The following is a 26947-nucleotide window of genomic DNA, read 5'->3' on the forward strand; positions in this document are numbered from 1 at the left end:
ACACTGACAGAAAGACAGTACTGCCAATGTGCCAATATAACCCAACTGAACCCAACAAGCTGCTCAAGCAGCCCATGTAAAATCATGGACGTATTAAAATCTTTATAATACGTCCATGATACCTACATATCCTCTACTATTTATTATATCGATGTGTAAAATATACATATGCATAAAATATAGATGTAAAATAGCTAAAATATGGTAGACGTGCAGTAGACGTACCCGATGGACGTACCTGTACCTACCTAGTTGTCTATTGGCGCCATGGCGCTTTTTCATTTTCAAATGTCGATCGAACTTCGTCTGTGTTGGCGTTTGATGGCGCGCGTGCGGTGCCTTTTTGGAGTATTTTTTTGTTAGAAGTGGCTGGTTTTTGTGTTCTGCTGGTGGTTATTGGGGGTGGAACTGACTGGGAAGCGCTCTAAAGGGGCGCCACGCGTATGTTGGTGGGCGCCGGCACAGACGAATTCCATACATAAACATATAGGTAGTTTCCCTAACTTGTAAATAACTACAAACTTGACATTGGCTAAGCAGTGTAATGGTGTAATGTAAAGCCAGACGAGAGAGAAAAAAAATGTCAATCATAGAGTAGGAGATGTCAATACTCTTTTTTTTTTCTCTCTCTCCTCTGGCTTTACAAAGATTAGCCAATGTCAAGTTTGTAGTTATTTGTAACAACTCATATGGACCCCGTCTCCGTCTGTGCCAGCGCTCGCCAACATACGCACGGCACCCCCCTTAGAGCACTATCCAGTCAGTTTTAACAAACAAAAAAAACACTCCAAAAAGGCAGAGCACGCCCGCAAGCTAACACCAACACAGACGAAGTCCGTCAATACTCAATATCAAACAAATGTCAAATGAAACCGATTATTTGTTGTGAGTTCCTTGTTATTTTACAAATTAGGTACAATTTCCTTTTCAAAAATTTATTCTGTTTATTTTAATACGAAAGCAACTTCAGGATATCGTCTAATAAATCTATATATCTAAAATATGGGAGATAAAGAAATCAATCGTAGTTAAAACGTATTATGTCGGCTCGAAATTACATCTCGTCAGCTCGTGAGAGAAATATTAGTAAACTTATTGATTATTTGCCACAAATAAATCAGCAGAAGAGTGGATATCGTTCTGGACAAGAGCTACCGGCATTGTCGGCTAATGGTGGAAGTTTAATGAACAGAAATCTTTTATTTTCCTACAAGATACCATCCTACACGGCGGATAGCTTAGAGAGGGCAAGCACACCTTTCTCGGACTTTTTCTCTGAAAGTGAAACAGGTATCTAATATTCTTTTCATTTATGTGATACTTTTTTTCGAATGTTTCATGCATTCTAGTCAGAAACCGATTTGACACAAAAGAACAGGAGTGTATAAAAATATCCTGTGTATGTAGTATTTTAAAAGCACCTATGTTATATATAAAAGTAACGTTCAGCTTTGTGCCAAAATCCTAACAATGAATGTTAGATCCTTGTAGATGTTTGGTGTATGGTGAAAGGTGTAAAGTATGCAAAATTTTAAACCCTTTGTCAGGTCAGTTTTATATAACACTAGCTGATCCACCCGACTTCACTCAGGTGAAATTTGATATATTACATAATATATTATAGCCTATGTTACTTCTGGACAAAGTAGTTTTTTAATGGTGAAACAATTATTAAAATCGGTTTAGTTGTTTTTAGATTTTAACAATTATTTAACAAACAAACATCTCTTCTTTATGATTTATGTATAGACAAAAAATGAATTTTAGGTACCCCAGACTTTAATAGTGAAGAAAGTGACAGCAGTGCTGGGTCTGCATTCAGACGGAACACAGCAGAGGCCACTAGGAGTTTGGCAGAGGAGTGGACGAGGATTGAGAGAACCTTGTATGATGAAGAGGGGGAGAAGTGTACCCGGCCTCAGATACTCGAGGAGTGCAGGCAATGGAAAGAATTACATCCACAGCTTAGGTAAACATCTTTGCTTGCTCTCTGTGGCAAATAATTTAGTCCTGTCAAATAAGTTAAATGTATAAACATTTTTTATTGATTCTCTATGGTCCTGCAGAACATAAAGGGCCGTTATTCATGTAATTATTACATGCATACCTACATGCAAAGTATATTAACATCATCATCTTCTCAGACCTGGACGAATTTGGGTTTTGAGCTTACATAATTAATCATCACCATTACAAATTCAACAATGACAATCAAAAAGTGTACAAAATTACCCAATTTGAATTAATGATTTGACTTTACAATCTTTATCAATCGATAAACGTCCACTGCTGGACATATTATGCCTCTTATAGAGGGACTTCCATATGTCTTGCACCACCTGAATCCCTGTGACTTGTTTGATGTGTATCCATCTAGTGGGGAGTCATCTAACACTGCGCCTTCTGGGGTGAAGTTGTTTATCCACACTTTTCTCATACCTATTATTTATTATTGACTAAGCAGCTTTTGCTGATGCATCTATATCAGAAGTGCTTCAAGTTTAGCAAATGTTTGTCTTATCTATTCTTGAACTGGTTAACAGAGCTTGACATAACCACATCCTTGAGCAATTTATTCCATATTTGAATTTGACGATGGTAATTGATATTGTAGCTTCATACTTTGTCCTTTAAATCTAAGATTGCTCCTTCTCAGAAACGTGCTCTCAATATTTGAATAATTACTAGATGATGCCAGCAGCTTCGCCCGCGTGGATTGGTCAGATCCCCTGCAGCATCAGGATTGGGGAGTTGGAATCCAAATTTTTTATGAAACAATGTTGCAAAGTTCCCTTAATGATAAAAAAAAAATATACGCAAATCGGTAGAAAAACACAACTCCATTTTTCAAAGTCGGTTAAAAAAGTATTATATGTTACTCCTTGGTTAATCCTCTATTTGTCTGTGAAAGTCCCTTCAAAATAGGTTTAGCCATTCCAAAGATTAGCCTGTTCAAACAGACATAACACTTATTAATTATTAGTATACATTCAAAATTTTGTTAATATCTTAGGATTTCATTTGTCATGTTCCAGAGTTATCGGCAAAGCTGTACCCCTACCAGAGAAGAGACTTTGTTACCGCCAGATGGATCACGAGGAGGTTATAGCAATGCACTACAGTAATTATGAACAGTTCAGCGAAAGTGAAGACAGGCTTTCCCAAAGCAGTACAGATGTTACACCACAAAACTCTCCAAGAATATCCATTGCTGATGAAACTCATGAACCAAAGTTGACTAGGATCTCTGTTACAGATGAAATTCACGAACCAAAGTTATCACGAGAAAAAGTTTCATTCAAACTTCACGAAGAAATTGAGTTACCTGATACATTTTGCTCTTTACTACATATCACTCCAATACAAATCCGAAGTCCTATATATAGGAAAAAACTGAATCAAACCGTACTGAGATCAGATATAGCATCATCCAAATGGATGCGGAATAGACCAGAATCTTCTATTTATGAACGAAATAGTGCTAAATCATTTGTTTCGCTGGATACCAGAAATTATTTGAGACCGGAAAGTAAAATCGATAGTAAAATAGTTAATGCAAGAGTTTTGACAGCGAGGCATAGGGAGTTAGCGAGATTAGAACCTTTGTATACTCCAGAGTCGCAAAATGATGGTAGTAAGTTAGTTAATGGATTACAGCATTTTCAAATAAGAAAAGTATCTCTGCCTCCCTTACTCTTGGAAGAAGAAAAGAGAAAGGTTACAGTTGGTTCAGCTAGAAAGCATAGTAAATCAAGGAAGGGGACCTCGAAAATCTATTCGGAGAGAGTGAAACATTGAAAGACCTAGTTCAGTAGTATTTTTTTTTGTATTTTTTTTTTGTTTTTCAAATGAATTATTATTGGACCAAGTTTTTAATGTCGAGCTGTTTTTGTTGGTGAGTTCTTTATTGTTGTAAATATTGTCAAGGAATTAATTGAAATTGTGAATTTTTAACTACCCTCAAAAAGTAGTCTACATATTTTTTTTTATAGTACTTACTTTTTTAACAAAAACTGTCTGAATAATTATTAATTATTGTTATAAGTAATATTATTTTCGATTTTAATTTCATCAAAATCAGATTAGTGCAATGCGAATGTAGATAAAGGTATTCTGTAGTTAGCTAATTTATTGTAGTTTTTTTATTTTATGAAAATTTGTCGTACTTATCTTATTTTCTTATTAGAATGTGATTTCATAATGATTATTAAGACCAACTTAGTTAAAAGTAGACTAGATGTTGCCCGCAACTTCGTCCGCGTGGATTTCTGTTTTTAAAAATCCTGTGGAATAAAATAAAATAATGTGACTCCCCAGGTCTTTAATTATATCTGTGCATAAAAATCATGTAGATTCATTGCTCCGTTGCGACGTGATTGGAGGACAAACAAATACACTTTCACATTTATAATGATACTAGCCCGCGACTTCGTCTGCGTTGATTTACGTTTTTCAAAATCTCGCGAGAACTCTTTGATTTCCGGGATAAAAAGTAGCCTATGTGTTAATCCAGGGTATAATCTATCTCCATTTCAAATTTCAGCCAAATCCGTCCAGCAGTTTTAGCGTGATTGAGTAACAAACATCCAAACATCCACACTTTCACATAATATTATTAGGATTAGGATTAAGATGGGTAGGTAGTGATTTTGTGTAAGAGTGGATGTGACTTTGAAAATAATTCTTTTCTTAATAATTTATTGTATAAATAAACAATGGGCTTGTACAATAGTACTTATTATCACAATAATAAAATATGAAGTTATTATATTGTTTAATACTTTGTTTTAAATTAATCCTCAATATATTTCTTTAATTAGCTTCACTCATAGGCTAGATTGTAATGTTAGTGAAGTACTTCTGGCAGCACTTTATGATTTAAAAAAAAACTGGCCAAGTGCGAGTCGGACTCGCGCACTGAGGGTTCCGTACTCGGGTATTTTTTCCAACATTAAGCACGATAAATCAAAAACTATTATGCATAAAAATAAATTAAAATCTGTTAAAGCCCTTTCATATGATACCCCACTTTGTATAGTTATCTTACTTTGAAAATTGAAACATATTTTAATTTTTTTTTAAATGATGTGACCACGCGGTTTTCAGATTTATTCCTGTACTTGTGCTATAAGATCTACCTACCTGCCAAATTTCATGATTCTAGGTCAACGGGAAGTATCCTATAGGTTTCTTGACAGACAGACAGACAGACAACCAGACAACAAAGTGATCCTATAAGGGTTCCGTTTTTCCTTTTGAGGTACGGAACCCTAAAAATATATAATTTTATAGAGATACGTTTTTGTGGGTCAACATTAGCAACACAATAACTCTAACAGTATCATATTGATAATTGCTGAGGGTTGTGACACTTCCATGATTTATAACTAGATGATTCCTGCAATATCGTTCGCGTGGATTTAAAAGATCTCTCTCCGGGATGTAAGCTATCTCTGTACCAAATTTCGTCTAAAGTTGGTTAAACGGATGGTTCGTGAAAAGCTAGCAGACAGACACACACTTTCGCATTAATAAATATTAGTGTGGCTAATGGTAGTTTTTTCAGAATCATCTTCTCAACCCATTGTTGGCCGACTATTTAGCAAGGGTTTCTACTTAGAGTGAGAAGGGTCTCGACTTTAGGCCATGGATTGGTGGACCACGCTAGCCAAGTATGGATTAGCAGACTTCACACACCTTTGAGAATATTATAGAGAACTCTTAGGCGTGCAGGTTTTTTCACGTTTTCATTCGTTGCTAAAGCAAGTGCACATAACTCTGAGGCGCGTGTCTCAGATCGAACCTTCTCGAATAGGAGGCTAAAGTTTTAACCACTAGCCTATCGCCGCTTTTATGGTAGACTAGCTGATACCCGGAACTTTGTTCGCGTGGATGTAGGTTTTTTAAAATTCCCGTGAGAACTCTTTGATTTTCCGGGATAAAAAGTAGCCTATGTGCTAATCCAGGGTATAATCTATCTCGATTCTAAATTTCAGCCCAATCCGTCCAGTAGTTTCTGCGTGAAGGAGTAACAAACACACACACATACAAACTTTCTCCTTTATAATATTAGTGTGATGATGATATAGGGTCAATAAAAACACATATTCAAATACAAATACAGAATTTATTTTGATATTTACATTATTTGCATTTTATTAACAATCAACATCAACAATATTAAATATTTTGTTTTCTGTGGTAATACAATTGTCGTACAGTCAGGGTAATATTACATTATACCACAATGTGCAGTCGATTCGCTCTGCTTTGGTCACAGACGTATCCCTTTAGCACATTGGCGCATTTGCACGCGATATTCCTTTATGCCTTAGACGTAAAGGTGTTACTCGTTTGTCTACCGCGTGCGAGTGCATTGATGTTCTAAAGGTGTAAGGGCACGATTTCACTAAACGTATAGCTGCATCTGACTGTATTCTGGGTAACTCTAAACTTTAAACTGTCGCTGTGGCAAATTAGACTTTATTAGAACGGTCTAAGGAACAATTTACCGTACACTTCGTACATACTGGTCATATAGTGAAGTTAGTAGAAGTTGTACACAGTTAACGAAAAATTGCGTTCGGTACGCATTTAACGGTTAATTGCGAACGGTAAATTTGCGTACCCTTAAGCGGTAAATTTGCGTACGATACGCATTTAGCGTAAATTGCGTACGGTACGCATTCGGCGGTAAATTGCGTATCGCACGCAGTGACGCAGAACGACCGATTTGACCATACACAGCGTACGTAAGCTTTCGATTGGCAGCCTAGAATCAGTTGAAAACTATACTATAGTAAAATGGCACCCTAATAAAAGAAAAAAAAGACAAGAAGGCTGTCAAACTATAACATGCTTGGAGCACAATGTAATCTGCAGTCGGCTTCTCTTACGCTGATGTCCGTCACGCTTGCACAACGCGGCAGCAGTATTCGTACGTGCGACCGACATCAGCGTTTAGGAAATCCTTGCAAAAGTTTGTTTCTGCGATTCTCGTCTAGCTTTTTCCTTTAGTCTGTGGCTCCTCGTGCACACAGCAACATTTCCATCTACAAAATTATATCAAGCCGATGACGCTAACGACCGAATACTAAACTCATCTTAAAATTTAGACGCACCTCAAATATTAAGTGACAATCATTTGGCGTTAGTTCTACGAACGAAATGCCAGAACTCTTCAATTAAAATTTGAGGGGGCCTGAATTTTTAAAAAGCGTTTTGGTATTCGGAGTTTTTTTAATTCTACGCAAATTCCGAACTAAATTGACAGGAATACAAGTTAACTATCACTTTCGTTAGGGAACTTTGAATCTAATACCGAATCGGTACCTATCGAACAAGATACCTACTTTTAGATCTGTGACTACCCCTAGCAGGTGTTCCCATCTCGAAAGCTTTGGTATTTTTGAGTTTCGTTAATGGTTTCTTTATTATACTTGACAGAGCAAAAAGGACCTACAGCTTCTGTTTATGAAATCCTAATGTTATAATTATAGTTTTTGTCACTAAAGTTTCGCTAGGAGCTCAAGCTGTGAAATGTAAGGTCGAACTCTATATCGAATTTCGTTTTCGATAACTATTCTAACTCATATTAGAGGTACTGTCAATTTAGTTTAGCTTTGTGTACAACCGAATAAGCATCTTTAATTGAATAATGTACTCTATTTCTTATGCTGTAAGAGCTATAATATTATTTAACTTTTGGCAGTTTGTATGGGAAGTGTTGCTATTGTACAAGTGTCAAGGCTTACATTTTCATTTATTAATGCCAGTTGAGTATATCTGTATTTTCGAACAAACTATAGTAAAGGTTGTCACTGACTTACGCGGCACAACTCATGCACAGCACACTTTTGAATGACTATGCTGTGCTTGATCGGTGCGATACTTCAGTGACGGGGAGAGCAAACGTATGCTACGGATTCCTGAAGTATTTTAGAGATGTCGTATGAATATGGATGGTATTTTATACGTAATTATTTATATTATATATTCATATAATATATGGTAATTTATTGTTCTTTGTATGTAATCAATAGTAAAAGTACGATATAAATATAGTACATAACCATAAGTCTATTCTCACACGAAAAAAGTAGTTTTCAAGGCATATGTATATGGTGGCACATACATTTCTGGTTGTGTGGCTATTGGCAACTGGTTTTCAACAAGTTGCGCTGGGTGAAGGCCACTATTAAATTGAGTCTTGAGAGAAAATCTTCCAGTATGCGAATACGCTTAGTTCGAGAATACAAAGATAGCCGACCAGCACTATTAAATAAGTTCTACTGTTCTAATTCAATTGTACACAATCTCTAAACTATATTGACACGTTTAAAAATAGCGCTATCTCTTTCGCAATTTATCCCGAAAAAAGGATAGCATTAATTTTACACTTGTTAATTTTGTTTGGTAAGATTGTGGGCAACCGAACTAGCACCATTATGTAATATTACGTTAGAACGGCAACACACAAAATTCGACTCGCTAATTTATAGGGTCAGCATGAGATTTTTCATCTCATCAATAATTGATAGAATTCGAGCGATTCGAGTGAAATGGATCTAAATATCGTTGATTTAAAGTAAAAAAATCACAACCACTTATTTTAATTTCGAAAGGTTTCCGCTGGGAGCGCTGGCTGTGAATGTAGTTAAGAACTTGAGCTTCGAAGCAAGGTTGTTAACGTCCATTTTATTTTAACCCTAAGGTGCTTCGACACGAATTCTGTCAAAGATGGTGATATAAAATCTCATACTAACCCTACACGTCTCTAGTCACACTGTCACTATAAAAGCGATCATAATGTCTGTCGCCTTTCGATTTTACAGTGCCAGCAAATTGATCTAAGGGATTGTACAAGTTTCCGTTTAAAATGAGAAATTTGGCTTTAAAAATTATATTTATACGTGGTTTTATGCGAGATAGAATTTATGTGAGAAATGGAAACTCGTAAAATCCTTCATTAGGGTCAACACTGATCTATGCCACACGGTCCAAGCACAGCATAACTCATCATTCAAATATGAACTTTAAGTCTTGATCTGTAGATACATTTATCAATGATTGGAAAACATCAGTGGTGTGCTGATTAGTCGCTTACCGCGTGCATCTTGTCATTAGTAAGTATATCTTCAGAACTCGTCTTAAAGCCCACATTTCAATGGCGTGTTTTGTGCTGGGCTTGAGCAGTGCGTCGCGAGTCAGCGACGACCTTTAAGCGTCTCGTTTTTGTATCCAACCGCATAAATGGTGATTTTAATTTAATAAATGGTCTTCTAAAAGCGGTGATATAAATATGGAGTTTATGGGAAATTTGAGCAACTGCGAAGAAAGCTGTGAGCTTGAGTTCCTGGGCTGCCATGAGATAACAATTGTTTATTTCAATCAAAACGATACAAAATGTTTTTATTTTTTGTTGTGAAAAAAGTTTCTTATATTTCAGGCCATGAAATAAAATTTGTAAATGATCACGCGTGAGCCAACCAAGGAGGTCGAACATAATCTGGCAACCCGTGACGTAATGGCGGTCCAAAATATGGTCAATTTATTGGACTGTTTGCTCTAGTCTCGGCACTGGCGATACGAGTAGATTTTATTTAATATTAATATGACATTAAACGTACATAAAGCATTTAATATATTACTTAACATCTAAATTTCATAAGTGGCTAAATATTGCCTTAGGTTTTATCGACCATAATAACGTTAGGCAGTCTAGTTTATCTTTGTGGACGCCTAATTCTAAGGCTGAAATCTGTGGAGCGTAGATACTTTGACTTAGCTCAGGCTTAAGTTTAAGTTAAAACGAGATAGATTTATGTGAGAGATATAATTCTGTCTCGTTTTAACTGTGTCTTAGCCTGAAATCTGTAGAGCGCACTTTCACTTTGCTCAGACTTACGACATTGTTAAAACGAGACAGTGCTATATCGCTGGTTTGAATCTATCTCGTTTTAACTTTAATCTGAGCGAAGTGAAAGTGCGCACAATAGATATCAGCCTTAGTCTGAGCAAAAGTCAAAGTACACTCTAGGTACAGATCTCAGCCTAACTACCGAACGTCAGTGCCAAGCGACAGCGTGACCGGTGCGATGTAGCGAAATATTTCCTTACTATTTTTAATATTTTCATTTACACAGTATAAATTTAAATTATTACAATATTTACCTCACAGCCATCATTATATATTTGATTCTACGTTTTAATTAAGAGAGGACTATGCGTATAGCAACACGACAAGATGGCATTTGCTTACAAAAAGGGTCTAGCGTAGGTACATAATATCGTAATATAGAGCGTTAAGATTTTTTATTTATTTTAAGTACGTATATATATAATACATAAAAAATTCATCATTCTGTTTCTAAAAACGTTAACAACCTCAAGCTATTAGCAATAGTCAACAATGTTGTTAATTCTAGTTATAATTTCAATGCACACAGAACGTGGGACTAATACCTATTATAAATTGCGAATAGGCATTTAGACCCTGCAGACTACAGACTGTACGGTCGGCCGATGTTATTAATCTTCATGGTTCGTAAAGTCCGATCGTGGAGCATCAGGCCCGGTATCCACTTAAGTGAATAGGAGAGGAGATGTGTACCTACAGTCAACCAATCAGATTTTTAAAAGTGACGTGATAATTTTTTCGCGTCATCTATTATGAATCTGATTGGTTGACTGACCACATCTCCTTTAGCTCTCCGCTTAGGGACATACCGGTACTAAAGAATATCGTATACGTGACGCTGAACTCTTTGAGGTAGAGATGACTAGCGTCGCATTAGCTTGAACAGGTATCAACGGAAAGCGGCGGAGAGCGGAAGCAGAGCATTAACGTGCGTGATTCGCGTGTTCTTTGCGGGTGGGCATACTGCTTTATGCTTATTATACTGGCGCAAACATGCGCCTCCGCCATAACGTTAGAGCGATCAAAGAGTTTGGCGTCAGCGGTAATTGTGGGTCATTTTTAGGGTTCCGTACCTCAAAAGGAAAAACGGAACCCTTATAGGATCACTTTGTTGTCTGCCTGTCCGTCCGTCCGTCCGTCCGTCGTGTCTGTCAAGAAACCTATAGGGTACTTCCCGTTGACCTACCTACCTACCAAATTTCATGAATTTGGTAGGTAGGTAGGTCTTTTAGCACAAGTACAGGAATAAATCTGTAATCCGCGAATTTGTGGTAGCATCATTTAAAAAATTACTAAAATGTGTTTCAATTTTCAAAATAAGATAACTAAGTATACCAAGTGGGGTATCATATGAAAGGGCTTTACCTGTACATCCTAAAACAGATTTTTATTTATTTTTATGTATAATGTTTTTAATTTATCGTGCAAAATATTGTAAGGAATACCCGAGTACGGAACCCTCAGTGCGCGACTCTGACTCGCACTTGGCCAGTTTGTTATGTAATGCCAAACTTGTTAAATTCACTGACGTTCTTATTAGCGCAGGTTGGTAGGTATATTTAACACAAAGCCATTTTATCCCATCTGGCAAGGAATACCCAAGGTACCCGTGTTCTTGACGGTACCTCCTCTACTTCTGTTCTACGCCGTCTATGGGGCTATACGCCCCGCTGATATCTATTTGATGCTAATGCAACGCCACTTCTCACCACTAAGAGTAGGTATTCAAGAAGTTTGGTACCACGTGTAACAATCAGCCGATCAAAAGTTTGAAATGTGCTAGGGTCTTTCTTGTTTTAGATTTTTTTCGTGAGAGTAAGTCATAACCGCAGCACAATACAGGAACTAACACACCACCGATTTGAGTTTTTTTAGATAATTATTTTCGTTTTTTTTGCTGTCTCTACTGATATTCTTTGTGCGTGTGCACGGAACGTAGTAGACCTACTTAGAAAATTTTAACTCTAAAATTGCTGTTGAACCCTGGTATTTGTTATTTTAACAGGGCTCTCTCCGTCACTCGTTTCATACAATCGTAGTTCCAATTTCTTTTGAATATTAAGCAACCAAAGTCCATGAAATTTTGCAGACATATTTTAGAAACTAATATCTGTGTCTGTGGTGTTTTAGATTTTTCTAAAAATATGTAGTTTTAAAATTACAGGGGCTCCAAGATTTGTATGAAAATTTGTAAGACCGCGTAACTTTGAAACCGAATATTTTAACAGAAATCTGGAAAACCACAGACATATAGATATTAGTTTCTAGAATATGTCTACAAAATTTCATGGACTTTGGTTGCTTAATATTCAAATGAAATTGGAACTACGATTGTATGAAACGAGTGACGGAGAGAGCCCTCTTAAACCCCCGACACAAATTAAAGTAAGTAACTAGGTAGTTTAAAAGTTCCAGTTTTTTTCTTTGTCTTTGGAAATGATATGCTGGTAACCATTGTCTATAACGCTTTTCCAAGAAGTAAAACCCTAAAGGTAATAAGGGACTAACGCGGTTCCAAATATTAAGGCTGAGATCTACGGAGCGAACTTTGACTTTGCTCAAAGTTAAGTTTCAATTAAAACGAGACAGATTTATGTCAGCCTTATAACGCTGTCCCGTTTTAACTGTATCTTAAGTCTGAATAAAGTCAAAGTTCGCTCTATAAATCTCAGCTTCAGAATGTACTAACTCTTAAATTACCATATCAATAGGCAATTCGGAATGTTCCAAGATTAACTGATCACAACCACGGTACTTAGATGTTTTTTTTTTTTTAATTTTTACTCTGTGCCGGGGGATTTAATTTTTGAATTTAACGTTCAACTCATTGTATTTTAATTTTCGTTTAGATCACGCATTCTAAGATCCGATTTGTGACTTTCCGCATCTTAACAATATTCCTGTAATTTATGTTAGTTTCAATATTTTGTAACGTAAATTCGTCCGAAATAACAAATAGGGTAATCTAATAATATTATTTTTATATTTATCTACACTATATTATGCTAGTTATTAAAACTCTGTTAGTGGTGTATCCAAGGCATCTATTGATATGGTGTTTAAAGTCAAGCGATTCGTAGATAAAATACGTAAAAGGATAAAAATTTTCAAGAGTTAACAAAATTTTAGTGTTCTAAATTCGTTCTAAAATGTTTAGATATTATAACAAATCGGATCGTGGGACGTTATCAATACACTAGTGACTCGCGTTCGGCGTGACGTACGCGAACGATGACGTCAGTCGTGTAAGGGAGCTTACACATCGCACGACGCGTAAACAACGCGCCGATAACATTAGACCTCAAGCAACCACACGCAGAAGAACTCAGCTATATTCTCTCTCGTTAAGGCGATTACAATTAGACACTATTTAAAATTGCACACTGAACCACCTCTATAAACTTTTAATTGCGATAAATATTTTGTAATGCTGTATAAAAATATTAAAGGAAAAATCGTCATTTTAGTAATTACCCTTAATTATTAACATTCATAATTAGTTCAAAATACCTATTAGCGTGTATTTTACATTTTTACAATGAGACGTCCGAACACTATACCTATCTAGCATACAGTGACATAGAAGCCTAATTCACAACAAACTACACACGACAGTATCGAATATAAACTTTAAAGCAGCCGTAGCTTCTATTTTTTTAATGCAAAGGAGTGTGTATCTTGAGAAACTCTTACGTAACATACAAAATTACATTTTGACTATTTACAACGAACTAGTTAAATGTTGAATAGAATTTCGAGCGTAGATGATGGCAGTAATCTATTAGTTGAAATAGTTTGGCGTCTACGGGCACCTGTGGCATGCAAGGCTCTACAAATCCAATGAAAACTAATATTTTTTTGTATTGTGTGTTTTGACGCGGTTGTACCTCCAACGTTGATTAGTCTTAAAGACTTTGGGACTTGGGTGGAGCCAACCATCGCTTCGCATTAAATATTCGGGAATTCATGATAATATATATAAATAAAATTTATTTGGACAGACCGATTCATTTATTAACTATCGTGCACAACCATCTCATTTTAATATTATAAAATTTTACGATCGATTTTATTTTGCAGTACCTACATTAATTTTGCGAATTTATATAGTTATTTTTAATTTTGCCAATCCATTTACCTACTTTCGTGATATTATGAATTAAAATTAATCTTAAAGTTGGTGAATTAATTTACTATGTATATAATTTTGGCTTCATTGTACAAAGAACAAACAGACAGTCCTAATTAATCGTAAAACTTAGTGCAAAATTATTTCAGTGTAACTTACTTCACTATAGTATTTAGTGAAAGTGAAAACTATTTCACTATTACCTGGGAAAGCTCAAAAAAATGTGATACTCAAAACGACAAAATAAAACACCATTGTTTTCTTGAATTAGGTATTAAAATATGATTCTGATTAGGTACCATCCCCATAGTTTCTCCAATATATTATAGCGCTTTGATCTTTTTCGTTCTAGTAATATTATTTAACATCGGGGCCAAAAGTAATAAGATTTTTTATGTTTAACTGACCCTAAAGCTATTGAATATAACGGATAAATTTTACTGTTGTTATTGTTCATAAGATGGCGTTTTTATAAAAACATTCGCCTGTATGTTATCTTTAAAATAAAATAATTGTTAAGGACTGTATACATTTAAATTTTCACGCATTAAATAACAATAGATAGGTGACATCCCTCCACATTTTAAGATCCCTAAAATTTTTGCCCAAGAATCAACGCTCGCAAGCATTTTGTACTTTAAATTTAATCTTTCGCAAGGTTTGAGAAACTTTACAAATACATGGCAGTATGATGGCACTCAATTCCTTTAAGAATTAGTGACGCTGTGTTATTTGGACCGTATTATAAATTGGTACACAGAAAAAACTGGTTACGTTAACCTACGTATAAGGCCGGTTTTGCCTATCCTATTTAAATGATGAATCTATTTTTAAGATATCCACAATTTCAAAACTTGGTGAGACGCCGTTATCACAGCCCCTAATGCCTCATTTACACTTGGTTGTTAAACAACTGTAATGATGGTAGCCGTATCGCTTTTATAATCATTTAAACAATATATAGAATACTTATTGGTTAAAATACAATAGACAAATGTCATGCCAGCTATTCGGCGGTCAGATAGCATTTTAACTACCAGTGTAAATGCCCCTTTATAATAAACTTTCAAAGCTTCGCTTGTAAGTTAGACGGGTCAATATAACATGAGACAAAAAATTCCAACAAAAGGTCTGTGAATGGTTTTTGGTTTTGTAAAAGACCTCGACGGAAAAAGTCTACCAAAATTGGACAACTATAAAAAAAGTTATTTTTAACATGGCCGCAACTAACATTGACATTTTTTTCAACATAAATTGACCCATCTAAGTATTTTCGTTTGCATTTCATTTTTTTCTTTTGGTGTTTCGCTTAGTTACGATTACAATGAAGAGCTCCAATTGAGTTGTTCGATAAAACGAAACCCTTATAACGCGTGCCAATGAAGAAACGAATCGAAACGAAGCGGCGCTAATCAGTCCATCTCACTCACACACTATACACCTGTATACTGTTTAAGTGACATTATATGATTAACGCTGCTCTTTTTGATTCCTTTCTTTATTGACAAGCATTATCCCTCCCACACAACCAACCAAAACATGTACAGTCAGCCAAAGATAGATTCACCTCTAAATCGAGGCAATATCAGAAGCTGAGTGTATGCCTTGGTCCTTCAGAATGTTATCAGCATAACACATCACAAACCCCGATAGGTTCTTTATACAGGATGTTTGACAAACGACAGTTAAAACGTTTTAACAATTAAAAAAAACAATTATCTACGTTTTGAGGTATTTTATTCGTTAACGACTAACCGATGAGTAATTAGTGCAAACGCGTTCAGCATTATATTGCGATCCCTATTACTCTATTATATTTTTATTAAGACGGAAACATACTGTTAACATTCCACTTGAACTGACGATGAAACGCGACGCGTGTCGATTCAAGTGAAATCCGGACGTGATTTTGTGGTAGTGTGATTCAAGCGCCATAGAGAATATTACCCCGTTCAAATACGCGCGGATGGTTAAATGACTGGCGGTCCAATATCTCCTGAATTTATCATACAAAGTACGGCAAAATTGTATGTGCACTGTCATGATGCAGCGTTATGACCTTAACAGCTCCTGCTTACATCAGAGCTGAGACCTATAGAGCTAACTTTGACTTTGCTCAGACTTAAGACACGGTTAAAAAGAGATAGCGTTATATCGCTGACATAAATCTTTCTCGTTTTAACTGAAAATTTAGACTGAGTACGCTCTAGAGACCTGTCTAAAATTGTGGATGAAACAGTGGATTATTTGGACGGGGTAATATTAACATTGCGATGTGATTTTGACAGCTCGCGGTAAGTGTCATCCGGTTGTGGCGTGTTGCAGTTGTTTCCACCCCTATTTATCTTCATCAAACATCTTGTAACTTGATTTAGTAATAAATTATTGCATTACGTTCGATCACTAGATGATGCTAAAGGTATGACTTATGAGCCACTAATCACGTGAGGCGAATCTGACTAAAGTAGTAGTAAATACTAAAAAAAAAACTAACTCTAATTAACTGCGCGCTTCGTTCAGTGTATTACTAAGTTAGAATTTAGTTGCCGGTGCAGTTAATTAAAGTTTTCTTATCTAATACAATAAACTATGAAGTGTCCATAATCGTCAAAGCACCCGGAGTTAATTCTAATTACATCGCAGGCTTCACAAGCCACATCATAACAACGACGATTTCAAAATAATATCACACATTTACAGCAAAATTACACTTTGCACTCTTTCCACGTATAACCCATTGGATCTCTGAACATACTCGCAATGGCAATTTGTAGTAGTTTTTCTTTTTTTTAATATAATTTGTTTCAGTTCTTGTTTTTTTTTAGTGTGCAGCGCCGCAAATCACGTCCACTTTGACAATCCCCCGCCCTAGTTAGGGAAATAAAAACCAAAAAGAAAACGAAATGTTGTTCTAAAGATTTATTTAAAAACTAATAATAAACTAAAAAAAAATACTATGACCAGTGTGGTTCAATATAAATTGAGGTAAAACTCGACATTTTCTGTGCATAGAGATAGCGTAAGCCAAGTAACCAGACGCACACAGAAAATATAAAGCAATCACCAATACAGCTACTCTAAGATAACAGTAAATATAAAAGAATATAAAGAACTAAAGATGAAATAGAGGTGAGCAAATGGGAACCATAGACAATCTACCATACCGTGCATAATTTGAAAAGCGATAACAAATTTTATCTGTAGCACTGATGCCCTTGCAAGATTTTGGTAGCTTTCCCAAGTATGAGCTTTTTACTATTACCGAACACTTTAAATCAATATTCCACAGATGCGGTATCAATTATATGGAACTTAGATGTTAATTGTTCGGAACAAGTACCTAGGTATTAGTAAAAAACTCTACACTCGACACTTAAAAATACAATTCGTATTTGGCGCCCAAAATGGAATCAGTAATTTTATCAGGAACCGAAAATTGGGCCCACTCAGTTTCCCGAGTATGAGCTTTTTAGTATTACTGAAGACTATAAAATATTCCATGCGGAAACATTTCAACGGAACATAAATGGTAACTTTTTGAACGAGTACTAGTAAAAAACTCTATACTTAGAGCACTGGTAAAAATACCAATCATAATGTGACGCTTAAGATGGAATCAGTAATTTGGCGCCCAAAATGGAATCAGTAATTTGGAGCCCAAAATGGGACCAGTATAGTGCGTTTCATCGAATAGTACCTATGGCGTTATGTTGGCTCCCCTGTCTGTCCAAGTCATTGGCACCATATTTACATAAGAAGACACAGATTTTTTTTTATTTTCATTTGATTTTCCTGAATGAATGAAATTAAAATCAAATGAAAATAAACAAAATCTGCGTCTTCTCATGCCAATATGGTGCCAATGACCACCCAATAGACAGGGGAGCCAACATAACGCCATAGGTACTATTCGATGAAACGCACTATAATTGGCGTCCAAAATGGAATTGAAGTTGGAATGAAAATAGAAATCGAATAAATGTTTAAAATAACCTTGTAAAAAGCGTCAGTGCTACATTATCATAAAATAAGTGTTCGATTCAATGTAAATAAATAGACTAATTAGGTGTAACAAAAGAGTAAATGAATGTGACGGTATGTGGTTGATGTAAGTAGTTGAACTTCGATCAGTCGACAACGATATTATAAATGCTTAAAATAATCTACGTAATATAAATTTAAGAAATAACCTTAACCGTGAAAAATAGTCTACTGGATAAGGAATGGACAATCTAAACGATAGACAAAAAATATTTTAAATAATGCAATACCTTATATTTATAGGTCGTCCTGTTAAAACCGGTCTTGCAATTAAAAGTTTAAAAGGTTCTCCTTTACATTGAGCATTTGATTACATAGTCCAAGTAAATTACCTATCCATTAAAGTATGCCTACCCTCACTTTTGTGTTTTTGTTTGTGTGCCTATCATAGTTGGGTATATACAGGATCCAAGATTCTCTCTTACGTTTACGTTTTCGCTATAATCTGACATGGCACAATCTACATATTCACGACTAAATATATTGAAACACCGAAAGCTTCTCTATCTATAATCTTTGTCACCCTGTATATACGCACTATAAAGTGTTCAGTGTAGGTATATTTTATTTACACGTTTAATAATAATCCGGTGTGATTTTGAATGTTCCAGAATATTGTTTTGTTTTTCGAATAACGAACACAACAACGAAGCAACACGGATCTTCTAGAATCTTCTAACATGTGCTGGAAGTGAGTGAAAGTTTTGCAGTGCAGTGTCCGATCGAAACCAAAATAAAAACTAAAAGGGGCCCGATTCAGGTGAAATCTTCATAAGGTACAGATGCATCGAATCCTAGCGCGAATTAATATGGTAAGTATTTAGCTTTTCCACTAAATTCAACGATCTTAAATAGTTGTTTCCAAAACAACTTTCGAAAGTTAGTGACTGTAAAGATAAAGAAAATTTTAGAGTAGAGGGTAGTTACTAAAAATTACAAATTATTTTTGTGTGAAAGTCAAGAAAATCGAAAGTGTCCTAGAAACTGTATCGCTTGAAACAGATTATACACACATATCATGTCGTACTAGGATCCGCGAGCATGACTAAAACTTATCTCAGATCTAGTGTTGAATAGACCTTAAAAGAGGAAGCGATTTTTAATTATGGTAGATATGTTAGAGTCCGTTCACAATCGTCAGATATGAGTTATGTATGAGAAGCAATTGTCAGTAATAATTGTCGGAAAGGATTCTATCCAGATTAATTCAAAGAAATCCATTGTTACTCATGAAAATCGTTCAGCTATGGGCATTGACCTATTATTACCAAAGCAACTATGAATACCATAAAATCTTGTTTTATCCACCTTACTTAGAAACATTGTATAGCGGATGTATTATTATACAATGATTTTTCTTTATATTTTGTAGGTTAATTTGGTAAGAGAAAGTGAGAGATTGGTGTTTAACCCTCTGTAATTCATCCGCTATGAACGTTTAGTATAACATTTCACTGTGACGGCTCGTAAGGTAGCACACGAGTTGCGGAAGAGTGATAGTCTACGTAAAAATAAAGGAATTTAATGTAGCTGTCATTCTCCCGCAACCTGCAGCTCGATTGCGTTAGAACGATAGCTTCAATGCCACGATCGCCATCACCTTTGATTGGATGATGCTCGCTATTGGCTACAATGCATTGTTGCAACAAGAATAACATAAATTTAGCCAATAACAACAATAGGGATGACGACTACTAGTCAAATCAGCGACTTTTTATCAAACGTCAAAACGCTCGCCTAGTGTGGGAGCTTGTATGAAATACACAGATGTGATGTCGTAACATTTGACGTGATTTGACGTACTTTTTTAGTTACATCGATAATTTAAAATGGTTAGCAAACTTAAAACTACCAGCGAATGTGGACTTTACGAATTTTTTAAGACCCTCTATTTAATAATTACTAAGAAATAATTTATTTTTGACCTAGCCATCATCCCCATTGCGATTGTAATAATGATTGATGCAGGTTTTACGGAATCGAGCTACCGTAGACTACTACGAGCTGTCTGGTATTATGGTACCATATTGGTTGGTATAATGGATCAATGGCCGTGGAAGTATTCGAGGACATGCTTGATGCTATGGAAGTTCGCCGTGTTCAAGGTGCTACTCAACACGGATCGGGCGGGGTCGCGCGGTGTGGGAGGGGGGAGGGGGGAGGCGGTCGTGGGTCGCGGCGACGGGCCCGCCTAGATGTAGGAGTAGGGCCCGTCGGTGAGGGCGCTGCACAGCAATAGTCAGGACGCGTCGTCCTTGCCGCCCGCCGCCGCGCGCCGGTGCGAGCGGTACTCCACGCCTGGGTCGAACTGCATCAGCACGAACACCTAGACACAACAAAACCTTTGATGCTTCCGAATGAATTAATGACAAATGCTTCAACGATCGCATCGCATCAATGATGCATCGCTTGTTAATTTATCATTCGACAAGTGTAAGAATTAAAAAAAACGCCAATCGCGTTGTCGTCACGAAGCAATAGAAGTCCACTGCTGGATACAGGTCTCTTGTAGAGACTTCAAAACGCCACTGCCAGAATACAACGGTTCCTTGCGACCTTAAATACCATATGTTCTACGAATATGTTGACTCCGCTTCTTCAGCTTCGCAACCTGTTGAGCTATGTCTGATACTTTAGCTCTATCGATTTCCTCATTTCTGTAGGGTAACTCCTAGCATAGCTCTCTCCATCGCCCGCCGAGCGATTCATTTACATATCCTATAAAAAAAATAGTCACATTTACCTGGTCAGTGGGCAGCAAACAGAAGTCATCAGGCGGGTTGGTGATGACGTATCGCTTGCTGCTCGCGTCGCAGGAGGACGACGTGTCCCGGAACCGGTAGAGGCCGATGCACAGCATGCCGTATGTCCGGAGCGCTGCCACGAACAGGTCGCCGTACTTGCCCGCCTCGCCGAACTGCGCCAGCGGACCGTCGTACAGGGAAATCTGACCCACTCTACACCGATCCCTGCGATTGGGAAAAATTCATTATGTGTATGAAAACTTTTTTGAACAATTATGCTAGAACTTGGATGAATTGTTAATAGTTCACATAGAATAGTAAATATTTTCTTGAATTTTCATAAATATGGGAAGTATGATCCCTCACATTGGGTAGCATCCTGGAGAAGAGTTTGCACCATGTTCTCAAAGTGATCGTCAAATGCTCTTTTGCATGCGAAATTTTGTAGAGAAAATTTCATTAGCGTGGTTGAGACCTTTCGTAGTCAATACTCAATACCTAAAATTCCTATCTAAAATTCCCAAATCTGGCTTTACCTATTTTTAAAGTAGAAAAGGCCTGGTTACCTATTGGCCAAGCTCTCGGGCGTGGAGTACCCCCCTCGGAGACCAGCTCCCTCGGCGAGGATCAGCTCCAGCTCGGGCGTGGCGCCGCCCGTGATCAGCGAGCGGATTAGCGTTAGCGCGTTCTGGTTGAAATATGTCTGGAACATTTACACCAAATCGTACCTTTGAGAAAGAAATCGACAAGATGAAAATAAACGATAAGATGAATAAGAAGAAAAAGTTGCAATTCTTTTTTTGCCTGTGCCTTTTTAAAGCCTGCTTTTGAGGAATTTGCTTATTCGCCCATTGAATAGCCTTATATCATTGGAGGCAACAAATAACAACTGCAGAGAATTACACGGTTTACAATTGCGTGGCACGAAAGACCTGCATAGCAGGGATTCACATAGATGTCTAGTACAGACATATAAGTGAATGAAAATTCTTTATGAAAATTCTTTTCATTCACTTAGATGCCCATTAAAAGAGCCCACCACACGAAATACTTAATAATACACATGTACGACGTAAGGTCATAGAATACGGGAGGTGGGTTTAAAAATCCCTTCAGAATATGTATCAAATACATCATAGTTTGGTGCTCTAAGGACTGTAACGTGCAAGTCAATATGGGTTTGCCACAAGTCCAAACTGCCCACTGTTGTGTACGGTAAAATGGAAATACCTAGTTGGTAATGGGTTTGTTTTAGGCCTAACCGGAAACTTATTAGAAGCTTTCGGCTTATTTTCGGAAAATTAAAATATGAAAAACATAATGTCCACACCGACATAGATTACCATAGTTGCCATAAATGACACAGCTATACCTGTGACTCCACAGTGAGCAGCAGTTTAAAGGATAACATCAAATAAATGGTCTCAAAGCCTAAAGTTTAGAGCCTCGATAGCTCAACGGCTGAGGAGCGGACTGAATTCCGAAAGGTTGGCGGTTCAAACCCCACCCGCTGCACTATTGTCGTACCTACTCCAAGCTTTACGCTTAATTAGAGGGGAAAGGGGAGTATTCGTCATGATCAGCATGGCTAATATTCTTTAAAAAAAAGCGGATATGAGGGTATTCTACCGTGAGCGGGTATACCTCAGTATTCTATGATCAGTATCAGTTCTAAGGATTTAAAGTAATGGTCTCACAGTGGACATGAGGGAGTCCAGCACGCTGACGGCGAAGGCGGTGCCGCACGCGAAGGGCTGCGTAAGGTACAGCTCGGTGTCGGGGTCGTCATCATCGTCCTGGTCCAGGAACTGCACGTTGCTGTCGTTCACCAGTTCTATGACACCAAAATGTGTGATCTTAAGGCAGATTCACACCAATTGCGTACACGTGACACGTGCGTAGTGACGTGCGTAAACCCCTAACACACCGGGTTACGCATATGTTCACGCTTTACGCAAGCGGTAGCATATGTTTCATACTACATGCATTACAACGCAATGGCACGCGCTACGTCTACGCTTACGTAGCCTGTGTAATTTGCTATTAATATGCTGGCCGAATTTCGGCGACGGTCGCGCCTCTCAATGGAGACTACTGACTAGTACTACACTGGGGATATAAAAGTACATTATGCGGATGCGTGAATTCACCACTCTTCTCTGATTTTTACACTCCGATGGGAATCCGAAACTATGAGAGAGAGATTAGGCGCAGGATCTCCAACCTGCTAACTGACCCGCCAACTACCCAACTGCGGGCTTCTACTAAAAATTTATTGACAGAAAAACCCCAAAGATTTTTATTGGTTTCGAACCAAGAACCTCAAAATCCGCAGACTAATACGTTTGCCAGTATATCCGCTGGTCAAATTTTTACAATTTTTACGAGGCAATATTCTCATCTTGGATTGTTTGGGAAAACCTTCCTCATCTACCAATTTTCTCCAGGTCGGTAATCCCTCGTGGTGATGGCCGACACGACACCAGTTGTGCTTACGGGTAGGTACACACAATCTTTACTCCAGAACACATTTGTCACAGCAGACATAAGTTCTGTAACAGACCTGCCTACAAATATTTCACCTAACTAAGTAGTACTTACCCGTAATCATAGGCACATTGGCACCATACACCGACCCTCTCCGCTGCAGCAGAACCGGCGCGGCGTTGCCCCCGGCCGGCGGCTGCGTCGTCGTACCATTCGTCACCCCTGCACTCAGCACTCCAATCGTATCGTCAAACGTCATAGCCTTGATGTTCAACGAAGCCAAGATAGCTTCCTTGTCAGCCAGCGTCGGGTCATCGTTGGATGGCACCTTCGCTGACAGGATGCAGCACATGTCACATAAGTTCACATTCACTGCACGCAAGTCGGCCCGGCTTAGCGGTGAACCCTGAAAGTTTTTGTTACATTAGGGTACAAAACTGAACAAAAAACAAGCCCTGTATTCTTGTAGTCGCGTGAGCACTTGTTTGTCATGAACACTTTAACGTTGGTCTTGCCAGTATAGTAAGTTCATGGGGTAAATTGATTAAGTTCCGTTCTATAGTACCATATAAAAACAGAACAATTGTAGTACGTCTACGCTTACACAGCGCTTACGCAGCCTGTGTGAATGAGCTATTAAACCTTAACTCACATTCAACACAGAAATCTTTGGCAGATTCTGCAACATCTTCCACTCCCTCCTGATGTAGTCCACGCTTCCCACAATCACCACATGCTTCAGCTCGTGGTAGTGGAAGTTGGAGGCTCTCAGCGGCATCACCAGGTTCCTCAGCCCTATCAGAGGCGAGTCCGGGTCCGCGAAGAGGCACACTACCACGTGGCCATTGAGTACTGTCATCGCCGCTTGGTTTCTATCCTGGAGAGGACAATTGCAAAAAACTCTTGATTTTTTTGGCATTTTTTGGCATGCCATACCTATCAAACGGCAAGAAATAGAAACGGGATTTTTATACAAATCAATTTTTACAAGTGCTTTTGAATCGTCAACTGTCATCGTCAATTTCATCATTGGTTTGGAATGCCCTTCCTAGTGAGGACAAACGTCAGAAGTCAGAGTTACAAAATTTTGATCACTCACTCGCTAGTTTGTTTAAGTTGGTCTTTGAATACTTAAAGAAAGGTATAAATTCAGCAATTTAATATGATTGTAATAATAAATCTGCAGCCCGTAAAGTCAGACCTGAACTTAACTAGTGGCTGATATTTTATATTTAATGTTCAAGTGATAGGTACGCTTGGCATCTACAAGAGTGCTGGTAATTGGTATAGAGAAACTTCTAGAAAAAAAGAATCGAGTCGTGAACTCAATACGTACTAATATGCAATCCTCTAGATTCCTTGCGGGACTCCAATGGAACATTCCAGTAGAGTCGTACTTCATTTCAGTCTTTTCAAAGTCGAAGTCCTTCGACTGGTCGTCCGCCAGGCCCGCTGGCAGACTGACTCCGTTACTATTCTGGTTACCCCCACTACTTCTACTCGTTGGCCTGGATCATAAAATGACACTTTTAAATACTCCATTTCGGCGACACTGTCATCAGAACTTCGAGTTTAAGTTTTTGCGTGTAAAAAATTCGTCACTGGCGCTTCTGTTAGCCCTAATTCACACGAGCGTTATAAAAGCGTTGCGTTAAAACCCGGCGTTGGTGGGTATTAACGTTGTACGCGTTAAAAAAGCGTTGTCGTGTGAACAGATACTTGGTAATGCATTTGTTCTAATTGAATATGCTTTTTAACGGACGTTAAAAAAGCTCTCGTATGAAGCAGGCCTTAGTCGGATATTAAAATTATCACCGTGTTCAATTGCTAACTGGTGCAATTAAGTGCCTCCTTCTAACAAGTTCCTTATGTTACCAACATCATTATACTTGTGAGTGGAGTTAACCAAAAGTGTTAAACCTTGCCTGTTAGCATTTGATGAGGGTATTATTTTAATTATTTACAAATCCTAAATCAAACCAAATCTTAAAGTCGTAGCATTTCGCGGTATGTTAAGACGAAAACAATAACACTAATTTCAAACCCGTCAATATTTTCGGATATGTGTACACCAATGAATCAGAATCAGGGGCCTTAGACAAAATACATTTTTTGACTAGTCCTAAATAAGCATCGAAATCGCCATTCGATTGAGTGTGATTGCCAATATTTGCATTCTTTACAATTTTATTTTGATGTTTAGGTACTTAAACGTAAAAAAAAAAACTTATGTATGTAGGTCATTTTTAACTCACACTAGTGACGAATTTTGACGCAAAAAGATAAACTCGACGCCCAGGTGCGACATTGTACAGTGTGCGTAGATTAAATTTTTTATTTTTATCATGTGCATATTTTTTTGCATGTCGAATTGTAGTTCGTTGGCGTTTGTTTTAATAGCGTCTCGCATAATTATTTGATGGGTCAATCAAAAAAAAGTTGTCGGCAGAATTAATTCTCCAAGAATTTTTATAATCACCCGATCTAGATTTCAGCAACTAGCCACTATAAGCACACGCGTGAAGTACTTCATGATATTACTTGGAGTATTATTCGCAAAAATAATAAAAAGATAAAATATAAAATAGTTCAAACGATATTACAAGCAAATAATATAATAATTGCATAATGCATTGTAAATAATCATTGGAAATATAGACATGTTTATAATTACAGGTGCGAAAATGATTTCTGATTCTCCTAGACACTACCTTGATAATATGAACTAGGTACATTTAACAATCAAGCTGGCCATGATATCTCTATCTACCAATTTTGTTGTAGGCAAGACTGAAATTCAGGATATAGGTACGTGTTGTTAAGATGAATTTAGAGTTTAGACCAAACAAACCCGGTCTATTAACACTAGTTCAATTCTCTTTGGAAGACAAAGACAAAGCAAAGCTTGATCTCGGTCTATTTTATCCAAAGAGAATTTGACAAATGGGGGTAGAGCGAGCATTCACTCGTTTGATCTAAATGTACCTTAAGGTGGAAGCGACGGGCCTGCCCGCGAAATTCAAATTTAATTTGGTTTTTCGCAATTTGTAAACTAATACGACAACGTAGGCTTATGGCATTTTAATTGCGACAATGGCAGTATCATCGTCTCAGGTTTATATAAAAATCTTTACTTAAAGGGTCCAGTTTAAGAAATTAGCTCTAGTAACGACTGTAACTCGCAAATTAGTCGATACTAGAGCTAATTTCTTAAACTGGACCTTATCAAGTAAAGATTTTTATATAAACACGTGGAAATGATACTACCATTATCTCAACTAGAATGCCATAAGCCTACTTTCTCGTATTAGTTTACAAATTGCGAAAAACCAAATAAAATTTGAATTTCGCGGGCAGATCCGTCGCTTGCCCCATACAGAATATTGTGAAAAGAATGATGTAACTCTGTTGTCCATTTGGCTAATGGTCTGTGTACAACAAAATTGGTTATAATTGGAATGAGCGAAGCTCTAACATTTTGGTATCTACCCGTTTTGGACAATCGCACATAAACAGCACAATTTCACAAAGTAAAGAAAATATTGCATTATTAGTAGTTGTGATATTTATTTTAATTTAAATAAGTAATTAGTTACTTATGTAACTGCAATCGTGTAACATTTATGC

At 37.2% G+C, this 26947-nt stretch overlaps 2 protein-coding genes and 1 long non-coding RNA gene across 41 annotated transcripts in view; 1 reads left to right on the top strand and 2 right to left on the bottom strand.

Annotated features, from left to right (window-relative positions):
- Positions 1-851: 851 nt before the first annotated feature.
- Positions 852-3934, top strand: LOC123867737. Its single transcript, XM_045909964.1, has 3 exons — positions 852-1290; positions 1768-1969; positions 3036-3934. The coding sequence occupies exons 1-3, from the start codon at positions 1041-1043 to the stop codon at positions 3796-3798; spliced, it is 1215 nt and encodes a 404-aa protein (XP_045765920.1). The 5' UTR covers positions 852-1040; the 3' UTR covers positions 3799-3934.
- A 2173-nt stretch (positions 3935-6107) lies between these two features.
- Positions 6108-17837, bottom strand: LOC123867753. The gene is made up of 2 exons (XR_006796487.1): positions 16141-17837; positions 6108-9760 (listed from the first exon to the last, which is right to left on the bottom strand). It is a non-coding gene; the product is annotated as an uncharacterized LOC123867753 (long non-coding RNA).
- Positions 17838-18073: 236 nt separating this feature from the next.
- Positions 18074-26947, bottom strand: part of LOC123867727 (calcium-activated potassium channel slowpoke) — a 114924-nt gene continuing 106050 nt past the window's right edge. For all 39 annotated transcript variants that reach the window (XM_045909911.1, XM_045909926.1, XM_045909910.1 and 36 more), the window contains 7 exons: positions 24657-24828; positions 23973-24197; positions 23435-23726; positions 22531-22667; positions 21400-21536; positions 20833-21058; positions 18074-20415 (listed from right to left, as the gene is read on the bottom strand). In XM_045909911.1, coding sequence (XP_045765867.1) covers positions 20329-20415; positions 20833-21058; positions 21400-21536; positions 22531-22667; positions 23435-23726; positions 23973-24197; positions 24657-24828 — 1276 coding nt within the window. In that variant the 3' untranslated portion in view covers positions 18074-20328. The remainder of the gene's footprint in view (positions 20416-20832; positions 21059-21399; positions 21537-22530; positions 22668-23434; positions 23727-23972; positions 24198-24656; positions 24829-26947) is intronic.

The sequence above is a fragment of the Maniola jurtina genome, chromosome 8 (genome assembly GCF_905333055.1).
Source record: "Maniola jurtina chromosome 8, ilManJurt1.1, whole genome shotgun sequence".
Lineage (NCBI taxonomy): Eukaryota > Metazoa > Arthropoda > Insecta > Lepidoptera > Nymphalidae > Maniola > Maniola jurtina.

Excerpts from the sequence above, each read along its gene's own strand:
- LOC123867737 (XM_045909964.1), top strand. The coding sequence starts at position 1,041 with ATGTCGGCTCGAAATTACATCTCGTCAGCTCGTGAGAGAAATATTAGT. Across the intron at positions 1,291-1,767 it reads TTTCTCTGAAAGTGAAACAG|GTACCCCAGACTTTAATAGT; the intron begins GTATCTAATATT and ends AATGAATTTTAG. Across the intron at positions 1,970-3,035 it reads GAATTACATCCACAGCTTAG|AGTTATCGGCAAAGCTGTAC; the intron begins GTAAACATCTTT and ends GTCATGTTCCAG.